At 35.7% G+C, this 12,359-nt stretch overlaps 1 protein-coding gene across 1 annotated transcript; it reads left to right on the forward strand.

Moving 5' to 3' along the window:
- Nucleotides 1–301: 301 nt before the first annotated feature.
- fdx1 (ferredoxin 1) lies at nucleotides 302–11,795 on the forward strand. Its single transcript, XM_059030247.1, has 5 exons — nucleotides 302–308; nucleotides 491–612; nucleotides 4,956–5,080; nucleotides 7,053–7,182; nucleotides 10,046–11,795. The coding sequence occupies exons 2-5, from the start codon at nucleotides 515–517 to the stop codon at nucleotides 10,161–10,163; spliced, it is 471 nt and encodes a 156-aa protein (XP_058886230.1). The 5' UTR covers nucleotides 302–308; nucleotides 491–514; the 3' UTR covers nucleotides 10,164–11,795.
- Nucleotides 11,796–12,359: the final 564 nt, after the last annotated feature.

The raw sequence follows: 12,359 nt of genomic DNA on the forward strand, positions 1-12,359 counted from the left end.
CTAGGGTTCATCAACAATTATTTAAAAATGGATGCCGATACATGTCAATCTGTTTTACATTTTAATTGAGAGAGAGAGAGAGCACACGTAGGTTATTTCATTTGTTACAAACCACACTTGAAAGTATGTAACATAAATAAATAAGAACCAGTTATTTAAGTATTTTCTGAAAAAAAGTTAAAATGTAAATCTCATTATTAAAAAAAAAAAAAGTTAAAATGTAAATCACATTATTACATAAGAATACTATCAGAAGTTCAATAATTACGTCACTTTGGAAAAAAATAACCCAGGGCTAGCAAGCAAAGGTACAGTGTGTCGTGTAAGTGCATACCGATCACTACGAAACCAGCCGGACCTTTCACGTTAAGGGACTTGTCGGGGGGTTCTTTTTCTCCAGAAAAACAAATACTTTTTAATTTGAGTTTTTATTGAACCTGTTTCAAGTATGACTGCAGCTGTAACACAGAGATGCCTCCTTCTCTCCCAGAGTTTGTTACTTAGATCTCGATCTATGATCTCTAAGCAAACGCCGCTGAGGACACTGAGGGGACAGCGGCACACGGCCTGCGGATTTAGCCGAGCCTTCAGCTCATCAACTGGGACACTCAGGTAGGAAAGAGTGGGGATATTTTTAAGACGCTGTGGGATACGGAAATGAACCTATGTTTTGAATGTAAAACTAATGTAATCTATTAAATATTTTACTGTAATACATATATTTATTGGTTAGATCATTCACGCTTAGTTAGTAATTCTGACGTCCAGAGAGAACTAATGTCAACACCTATTTCTAGTACTCAGAAAATCTATCGGTTAATTTTTTTTTTATGAAAGGCTTGTTCTGTTGTTCTTAAGTGCTCTTTCATAACGTCTGAATTGCACACACCAATGAAAAAAAAAGTGTGGGACCGACATCTAAGCATGACAGTGTGTCATGTGCGACTAATAATCAACAACAAAAATAATTAATGCATTGTAACCTTATCACAATTAATACATGTTATGTAATAACACATAATCTACATTTATTATTATTATTATTATTATTATTATTTATTTCTTAGCAGACGCCCTTATCCAGGGCGACTTACAACTGTTACAAGATATCACATTATTTTTACATACAATTACATTATTTTTTACACATTATTTTTACATACAATTACCCATTTATACAGTTGGGTTTTTACTGGAGCAATCTAGGTAAAGTACCTTGCTCAAGGGTACAGCAGCAGTGTCCCCATCTGGGATTGAACCCACGACCGTCCGGTCAAGAGTCCAGAGCCCTAACCACTACTCCACACTGCTGCCCTCCATTTACTGGACATTGCCTAAGAATAAGGTGACCAGATTTCTAAGTCCTTAAACTGGGACAGTATGGCAATATTGCGAATAACTTTGACTTCCAAGCAACGGGGAAGCCAGTCCGAGGGGTTTGTATTTTCACTTTGGCAATGTTTGATCTAATACCATCTTGAAAGTGAATGCAGAGACTCGTGTTCTTTCATTTCTACACAAGTATAGTTATTACATACACAGTAGCAATTCAATAATATCAAATTCTGTGATTATTTTACTGCTGTAAATCTAGTCTGCCTAAGAAGAAACTGCATCTTCTCTCTTTGATTTCCACTTTCAAAGCGATTCGTACTAGGATTTATTTTTCAGCCACTTTCTACTATTGAACTATTACTATTAAAGGTGATGAAATGTGTTAAATATCCTATCTTTTGACTGTGCAATAAATGAAGCCAACTAATCCATTTTTCTGAGCTTTTTGTTTAGGAGCTGCCCTGATTGCAGAAACAGTTTTTTTTTCTCTCTGAAGTAGTTATTAAGTATGGTAAATAGTAATCACGTAGGCAAACCCTTTAATTCTATAGGGCCCGCCCAATGTTAAATATCCCACCAGCAACCTGGCCCTTTAGCTATCACACGTATTCAACAGATAGCATTAATCTTTGTCTATTTTTTTCTTACATTTTTCAGGATAAAATGTACTTCTTCTATAATACATTTCACATAAATAAAAATGATGTGTCATCTAATTAAAAAGAGATGTATCCTGCCTCTAAGACAGCTTATTTAGATCATTTTTAAAAGAAGAAAGGTAAAATGAAACGAGGACGTGATTCTTTTTTGTAATTGTTTAACTATTTGTGTCATATACAGTACTCAACTATCAATGTAAATTATTGCTAAAAACAACATAAAATGTATACTTAGAGAAATAAATGTTCTGAAACTTTTAAAATATTTTTAAAACATGAATTTCACAAATGTGAAAATAACTACAGTAGTGCATACATTTTGTATTATTCACTAACATACGTTTCTTAGAAGGCACCTGTGGTGAACCGAAAGTGAATAGCCTATAGACATATTTCAATAGGAAATATGTTTCCAAATACACATATATCCTATTGTTGTGATGGGCTGTTTTGATACGTAGTATTCAAACCACAAGCTTTAATGCACTGTGTTGTAAACATGGCACGGTGATGTGACATGACAGCGTTGATTTCCACAATTGTCACTTATAGCTATACACGAAGCAAAGTCGTTTGCACGCAGATGTACAAATACCATGGATGAAGAGAATAATGAGTGTCCCAAGCGTACGAGTTTGGTTTATTGTATTTGTATACATTTTGAAGGGCAGCTTGTAATTTACAATCTATAAAAACAAAAAACTACATTTTAAGTGACAGTAAGAGCTGACAAAGCCTAAAAAGACGGGAAATTGTCAGGTAATACCGCCATGTTCTGACAAGACTTTCCAGCACACACTGCTTAACTGGTACAGTAGGTGGGGTCACTTCAGACAACATAGGTAGTCACCCCCACTGGGCAGGTCAATGGGTTGCTACAGTATATAGCCTACAGTGTCCATTTTTTTAAATTTTATATATATATAATATATAATATTACGGTCATAGTATTACCTCATTCACAATAGGGATGAGCCCCTATACTAGCATTTTTCATAACTATTTTAAAAAACAGCCATGCATGCGCGAAGAAAAGCCCAAATATCTTGGTAATTACTTGATTGATTTTCTTGGTTCCACAAAAAGGCGCTCCTCATTAACAAGTTCTACCAACCTACCAAAGGAAATTTGAAAAAGCAAGTCAACAAAGTTAAAAAAAATTATATATATATATATATATATATATATATATATATATATATATATATATATATAATATATTTGCGATATATTCGTAAGTGAAATGGAATTAATACACTGGGCAGCAGTCAGACGATAAATGGGCCGCATGAGACCCACAGGCCGCGGTATGCATGTCTCTGATCTACAGTAATGTTGCAGGATGTACAGAAGAGCTTACCTCCATAGTTGTGTAAAACTCCTGCTGGATACTGCTTTTCGTGATCTGCTGCAGACACGTTTTTAGCCTTTTTACAGACATCTATTTTCTTGTTTGCAGTGTGAAGTATTTTAATTCCCCGCCTAGGTTGCATATAGTCACATGACAATCACTGCATCGCACTGTGTGCATGTCTAACAGTACACGCAGCAGAGCAGTACAGCTTTGGTAATGTGAATTTTTAAAAAGAAAAAATGTATGCAATACAAATAATAATTATGAAATTTATTTTTAATTCTTAAGAATATTGTAAAAATCACGGTATTGGGCTAATTTCACGAATCTTCGCGATTTACACAGGGCCTTGCGCATAATGCAAGAGCCAACATGTTTGGCTGAGTTTCGTTTTGTTTGTGTAAACTGCAACGTGCTGCTGTAGAAAATGCTGCTTTCATAGTTCAGTCTAGGTAGGCTACACTGCTATGCTTCAGAGAGAACTTTGTTCAAAGTCGACCTAAATTTTATTTTTGTTACTGACCAGATGAAACCAACAAGAAACATTTTTGTGTGGTAATATATTCTGACCCATATTATTTTGATATATTCTATGTTTCCTACCTTCTTTCTTAAGCTGTTTTTGTTTGGCTGAGCGTTTCATTTTGTTTGTCTAAACTGCAACGCTCTGCTGTAGAAAATGCTGATGCCGCATTCATAGCCGATGAAGGCGATGAATGCGGGGGTTAAAGATTTTGGTTGGACTAAAACAAGGAAGTAAAACCTTTTTTTACATCACGAGCAGCTCGAAATATGTCTTACAAAGCCCTGTCCTAGAGGGGTCCCTGAGTGGCTCTCCTGGTAAAAGCACAGCGGCATGGTGTGCAGGGGGAGTCATACAGTGCAGGTTCACGTCCTGGCTGTGCACGGTTGCTGGTCTTCACTGGGGAATCATCGCATTTACTCTGGCACTGCCGTGGGTTAGAGAGGAAAAACCATCATGGACTGTTTCTCCTCATTGCGCTACAGTGAACCCTGCTGGCCAAGCGCCCAGTGAGCTTAAAAGCAGACACTTGCAGGGCTCCAGGGGTCGGTGGCTCGCTGACATCCGCTCTCGAGTTTCTGGGTGCATTATTATTAGTTTATTTAGCAGACACCTTTGTCCAAGGTGACTTAGAGACTAGGGTGTGTGAACTGTGCATCAGTTGCAGAGTCACTTAAAACGTCTCACCCGAAAGACGGAGCACAAGGAGGTTAAGTGACTTGCTCTGGGTCATACAATGAGTCAGTGGCTGAGCTGGGATTTGAACCAGGGACCTCCCGGTTACAAGCCCTTTTCTTTAACCACTGGACCACACAGCCTCCTAACCACTGATACCTATTGATCCGAATGTTCAATTATGGGTGCCAAATATCGTTCGAAACATTTTTGCCCTTGTTTCTGAACCAGGTAAAGCGTTCTTCTGCTATACAATGTATAGCTGAGGAAGGAAATGCAAATACCTTTTCCTCATATGCTGTTTTTCATATTGATAACGTTATAAGGAACACCTAGGGCTGATAGTTTAACTTTATTTTAAAAACAAGCTTTACTTTTTTTTTAATTGTCCTCCTGGTTTTCTCAACAGATCAGAAGACAAAGTAACAGTCCATTTCATAAACCGAGATGGAGAAAAAATCACGACTGAGGGGAAAATTGGCGATTCTTTATTAGATGTTGTTGTTAACAAAAATCTGGATATTGATGGATTTGGTAAGTTGTTGTTTTTTTCTCATGGATAATGTACACTAATATGCTAAATGTAGGTTTTATTTTTCACTAACGAAAGGCAAACAGAGTATTTTGAAATTTACATTTTTTTTTTTTTTACATTTTGTTGAAGACTTGAGGTAGCATGGTTACACACATATCTTCTTCCAGCTAAACCACATGTATTTAATAAACATTAGTTACATGCAGCATGCAAGTAGCGTTTGGTACCTAAACACCAATCAATAGAATAAAATGGTTAAATAATACTTTAGTGTGTGCTGTTTAACTATGAGACTGACAGTGATTGGTGTTTATAGGGTTTGTTGTATCTTAATATAAAATAAACTTGATTATACTGTGTTTGTATTTTTAGCAGTATTAGCAATAAAAAGTATGTCTCTGTGAGCATACAAAGTATTATTTTTTTAAATCCCATGATATCGCCATATGGAAATTATCGATATCATATCAAAATATTGATGTTGGTACCCATCACTATTAAATACCAACTGTCAAATAATACACATGCCAATTGATGTTTACTGATAACTTTGTTAGGACTGGGTTGGTATTTCAGTAAATCGATAAACCATATCGAAAATATGCCTTGGTTTAATAACTGGGCAGTTTTAAAAGTATTGGGTTACCTAAACAAATGAAAAACTGAACATATTTCATAAGGTGCACACCGCACCATAAACTCTTTAGCCTCCGCAAGCTTAATACTAATAGAGACCAATTGTAATTTTAATTCCCCTACTAAAACGCAAAAAGGCAGGTATTGCAGCTGCTGTTTCACAAACACACGATACCTCAGCACCCCAAATAATACATTAAAACAATGCAGCTTTATCCTCAACCTCCTCACATTTGGTAATGTTGTTTGTTTGTGCCCATTTCCAAAATATTCTGGTGTGGTCAGATTTTCCCCATTTTTGTTTTTATTACGAATTATTGCAAAGAGCAAAAGTTTAACCAAAATGTATAAAAAAAACATGCTAACAGTAGTACAGTTATATCAGCTACTTAATACATTTACTGTCGCTTTTGCACTTAACCATTTGTCCATAATAAATCCAAATATTATTTGAAAACCTTTTGTCATATCGATGTATGGTACCGGTAATAAAATAATACCCTGTTCGGTTTGCTTTTTAATTTCTTATCGAGTGGAAGTGTGTACCAACAAATATCTTAAATATAAAACAGATGAGACATTCACTTACTCCTTTCACACAGAGACACTAAAGAGAAGGGTACTGGTGTAAGGCTAGAAAGTGGTACATCGTCAGAATGTGGTACACATACCAAAACGTGACCCATGTAAGGTCAGAAAATGGTAGGCTGTCAAAAGGTTTATATTTCAAGTACTTTTAATGCATGTGCCAGTTTATGTACCAGTTCTTTTTTTCGTTTGTTAGTTCTTTTCAGTGTACTCAGTATATGCACTTGCTGTAATACAGAACCTTTCTTCATGTGTTGTGCTATTATTTTTATTTACTCAGATATCCTTCACCAGCTGTTTCAAGCGATGTTTAAAGAAGTGTGAAAGATATCTTAATACATGTAATGTGCACTCTGTTATAATTGGAAATATGAATATGTTGACCATAGTTTTTATGGTCTCTGTTTTACGATGGATAAACTATACAGGGGATTTGCACAACAAATAGATTTCCCTTTCAAAAAATAATTGTTGAAATGGACTTTCAAATGGATTGCAATTTCACTGTTTGCCCACCAGATGTCACAAAGAGCTTATGAAAAAACGAAATGTACATGTTTAAACCATAAATAGGGATACTATTCCACAATATTGGGAGGTGAAAATGACTTGATAAACTTGACTCTCTAGTGATTGCTCTGAAGTCAGCTTATAACTGCTCTGTTTATTGCAGTTTAATTATACAAATGAATGGATCCCTAATAGTTTCGTTTGATTTCCTTTAACCATGATGGTTTTGTTTTCCAGGTGCCTGTGAAGGAACATTGGCATGTTCCACCTGCCATTTAATCTTTGATGAGAACATCTTTAAGCAGCTGGACCCAATCACTGATGAAGAAATGGACATGTTGGACTTGGCTTATGGACTCACTGAAACGTAAGTGCATTGTATTTCAGAGGGAGCTACTGATAAGATTCATGTAGTTTCATGTGATTTTTCTTTGTTACCGTCTGTCATTTTAATGTTAGTTAGACTGATGGTAGTGACAGTTTTATAGAAGACTGTCATGTAACCGTCTACTACTAATAGACCTTTAAATGGCAGCATTAAACATGGTCCCAAAAAGGTTATCAGTTACAATCAAGATTACTGTGCAATACCTGCTAACCTTTATTGGAACTGTGTGGCATTTGTTAACTGTTAAATTTGGAGACGACACAAAAATAGGTGGTGTGGCAAACACTGTTGCAGCAACAAAGGTCATTCAAAATGATCTAGACAGCATTCAGAAATGGGCAGACACATGGCAAATGATATTTAACAGAGAAAAGTGTAAGGTACTGCATGCAGGTAATAAAAATGTGCATTATAAATATCATATGGGAGATACTGAAATTGAAGAAGGAAATCTATGAAAAAGACCTAGGAGTTTATGTTGACTCAGAAATGTCTTCATCTAGACAATGTGGGGAAGCTATAAAAAAGGGCAACAAGATGCTCGGATATATTGTGAAAAGTGTTGAATTTAAATCAAGGGAAGTAATGTTAAAACTTTACAATGCATTAGTAAGACCTCATGTAAAATATTGTGTTCAGTTCTGGTCACCTCGTTACAAAAAGGATATTGCTGCTCTAGAAAGAGTGCAAAGAAGAGCAACCAGAATTATCCCGGGTTTAAAAGGTGTGTCGTATGAAGACAGGCTAAAATAATTGAATCTATTCAGTCTTGAACAAAGAAGACTACGCAGTTAACTGATTCAAGCATTCACAATTCTAAAAGGTATTGACAATGTCGATCCAGGGGACTTTTTCAACCTGAAAAAAGAAACAAGGACCAGGGGTCACAAAGAAAATAGGAGGCACTTTTTTACACAGAGAATTGTGAGGGTCTGGAACCATCTCCCCAGTAATGTTGTTGAAGCTGACACCCTGGGATCCTTCAAGAATCTGCTTGATGAGATTCTGGGATCAATAAGCTACTAACAACCAAACGAGCAAGATGGGCCGAATGGCTTCCTCTCGTTTGTAAACTTTCTTATGTTCTTATGTTTTAACATGTCAAAAACATGCTAATTTGATAACAACTGGCTGTTCTTTTCATCAATGCTTTCACATTGCAAAACAATCAGTACGTTTGCATGACAAAACTGAATCAGAAAACTGATTTTCTTAAAATGTCACTTTTCTGTGTTTACATGATTAACAATACAAAATCTAATTTGAATTCAACTGTATACATGGATTGAAGTTTTCAGAAAATGCAGGATATTTTCGCATGCAAAGTACTGTAGTAGCCTAAGTAGGATTTGAAGACCAGACATTTCTGCGATAGAACAGAGACCAATCCAATATAGTGCTTTATCGAAGTGTCAGGTCTTTAAATTCAAAGATTACGATCCTATACCTTTTCAGATTCTCCACAATGTGTAATCAGCCTTTCCAACAGCTCTTCCTATTCTATATTACCAGTTTCTTTTACAGATATTATTTTAAATGATCACGTCATTTTAAAGCTGGAAAACATTTGCTGCTTCAGTATGGGCTATTAACAAATACATACAGACTTTAACAAATGTATTACTTTATCCCTAACTAGACAAATGGATGCATGCAGACTGACTACAGATTATTATTATTTTCTCTGTTTTCTAAAACCACGTGCAGGAATGATGGTCAAAGTTTGCACATGTGCAGTACGCTATCGGAATAGGTTTTCCGAAAAGTGTGTTTACATGATCTACATTTTGTTAGTTTTCGGAATTTAATCGGAAATTTCTAGGTGCTGTTTTCCGAAAACTGACTTTCAGAATATTCCGATACATTTTCCGAAAACTGTGTTTACATGACTTTTGATATCGGAATTCTTATGCTCATGTAAACTCACTGGTTGACATTCTGGGAATGTACAGGATGCAGTCAATAGTCAATCACTACATAATTACTGAGAAGATTTCAGTTTGTGTTTAATTAAAGAACTCTGCAGTGATTTGTTTCCGTGTTTCCCTTCCATTATTAAAATAAAGCACCTTAAAATATAAAAGAAACCAAAACAAAGTTGCCATTGTTATTTAATATAGACTATTAATAAAGTTTTTTTTGGTTTATTTTATATTTTAAGGTGCTTTATTTTAAAGTAACTAAAAGCCTGTAAACGTTTAAACAGGAAGTTTCACATATGAACAGTTAGTTGAATCTACGCCAGTGAGAGGCATGCGTAAAATAACAGGCACAAACGGAGTCGTAAATCAGGAACAAATGATAATACATCAAGGGTAAGCGCGAAACTTCGATATTATAATGAGATTCTTAAATTTGCATATGAAAATAGTTTGAAACGAACAGTCATAATTAAACTACCGCAGCAGGGATGAAACTAAGTTACAGGAGTGAAAATGATTTTAATACGTCGTGGGTAGGTCTATGAAGTCACAAAAATCTACAAAAAGTCAAGATAGGAAAGAAAAATACCTAGAGCTCAATATGTACATTATACATTTATACATATTTATTCTGAATTTTTTATTTGAACAACTTTTGGATCAAATATAAGCTGGACAGCTACACAACATGAACTCATTTATTAGAAGGCATAAAATCAACTCATGAATTCTTAGCCAATAGCACCCAAGGGTCCAACAAATTTGTCTTAATGGATTTACTAAGATTGCAGCATTACATTGACATTTTAATCACCTGTGTTTTAAAAATGTACTTTTTTAAAGAGTTTTGAAGAAGTGTTTGATGATTTGGCCTTTTCACTAATGAAGATCTCTTTGTTTTTTGTGTTTTTGTCTTTCAGCTCACGTTTGGGCTGTCAGATCTGCCTTTCGAAGTCAATGAACGGTATGACAGTATCGGTGCCGGAGGGTGTGGCTGATGTCAGACAAGCTGCAGATATGGGCTTGACTCCTTCTTAAGAGAAATTCCTTTAGATTCATAGTAATTAATAGATTCCTACTGTAATTACAGGGATGGAAAGAAGACAGGTGACACACATGTGTCATTGTCCATCAAATCAACAGTACGAAGGTTTTTGTGACTTCGTAGATCTACCCGCGACCTATTAAAGTCATTTTCTGTTAAGAAAGAGGAACAAAACTAAAAGCCTAAAATACGCACAAGAACACAGAAATCGGACTATGGAACAATGGTCAAAGGTGCTTTGGACTGTTGATTTGATGGACAACGACTTTTCAACGCTTGTCTTCTTTCTATTCCTTAAGGATATTATCTTCAGATATTTGATGTTTCTCTGTACTTGTTGATTATGTTTCGGATACAACACCTTGAAAATCAAGTGATGCAAGCTATTTCACTCAGTGTTTTTCTTTCTTTATGCAAGTCAAGGTTGTTATAATAGTAGAAAATAGTAAATTGTTGATGCTCATAATGCACAGCTTGGAAAAATAACCCATGATTGGTTAAACCGCATCACATGACCATGCGTATATATAACGTATAGCACGGCTTGCATACTAATGAGTCGTTTCGCACTGAATAAATCACTACGCACCGCTACATTCAAAATTCCATTACAAACTGCCATTTTATTTGTTATTAGTTACAGAACCACTGCCAAAAATGAGTGGCATTTCACCTATTGGATGAAACTCCACATAACTGGTACAACACCAACTTTGAGTGAAGACAGCAGTCCATCTGAAAAAAATAAAAAAAATAAAATAAAATAAGTGCACCAGCAAGAGTAGACACGTAACAATAGATGAGGAACAGCTAAATGAAATAGAAGAAAACAAAGATTGAAAAAATACAAAAAAAAAACTACAGCATGGACTGGTTAATGTACTTAAAGAAAAAAATATGGACATTCATTTTATGGAAATAAGTCCAAAGAATCTCAACAACATAAGGGAATTTTATACCAGTGCAAGAAGTTCATCTGAGGACCAGTATTCAGTCTCCAGTTTTATAACGCTAAGCTGGACTAAATACATATTTTAACAGTAGTTTTAACATCTCTGCTGACAGCCAGTTTAAAACCAGCAATAATGTATTCCTGTCAGTCAGGAAAACTCTTAGAAAAGCAGGTAACGATCAGACCAGACACCACCCCTCGAATTACCGGCCTGGATTTGAAGCGTCTGCGGGAAACTGAGGCACTGTCCCGATACCGCGGTCGGACTGGTGCGTAAAGTCTGGTTCGATCGTCAACTTAATCTGGCACGACTTGGACGTGAGGGTGTCCGATAACTAACCAAAAACATATATTGAGATCCAAAAGGATGAAAACGTACTGGAATATGTGTGCCTCACATACGAGTTCACAAACCTACTTCAAGATCCGGCTTCAGTCTCCATCGCAGCTGCTCCCCTTACTTCCTAGTGTCATTTGAAACTCCGCCCATCATCACAGCTTGTGCTCAGTCCTCTAGTTTCTAGTGAGGTGGCACTTTCGATGCAGAAATTCACAATAAACTAATATGTGCAATTTATTTTTAATAAGCGAACAATGAATTAAATTAAATTAAATTTGGGACTGTATTACACTGCGGATGTATACACAATAAAAGTTTCTGGTTTTGTCTTAATTTAAATGTGTTTTCATTATTTTAATTATTTTTCTTCCCACAAATGACAGGTAGCCGTGTTATAAGCGGTATAAACCACTTTGGGCCGTGTGGTTCTGATGATAAATGCCACTTCTGGGGTGGTTAAAGGTTATCACCACCCCAAGCGTGGTATATATCATGGGAACCGGAAACATCTGCCGAAAAATAAGTCTTAGAAAAGAAAATTCTGCCATCGTCTCACGTTGCTTTGTAGTGCTGAACACTAGTTAATCATAGGAATGTGTCATTAATCATTAATAATGCACAGAATGTACCTTGAGGCTTGTTAACATTAATTTAAATTTTGTATTGATTCCTTGTAAAAAATAAAAATAAAAATAAAGAATTCTCTCGGGGTGATAGCACGCCTGTTAATATTAATAATGAGAAACACTTCTGCATTATTCAATGTTTTCACCATATTTATCAAATTCCCTGGAACATCGCAATGCTGTAACAACCCTGTCTGTACTTTTCTGTTATTGACAGTATGATGACTCTGTCTAAAATAATCCCATACTCCAGCCACTCATTAACCACTTT

This window comes from Acipenser ruthenus, chromosome 9, assembly GCF_902713425.1.
Source record: "Acipenser ruthenus chromosome 9, fAciRut3.2 maternal haplotype, whole genome shotgun sequence".
Classification (NCBI taxonomy): Eukaryota; Metazoa; Chordata; class Actinopteri; order Acipenseriformes; family Acipenseridae; genus Acipenser; species Acipenser ruthenus.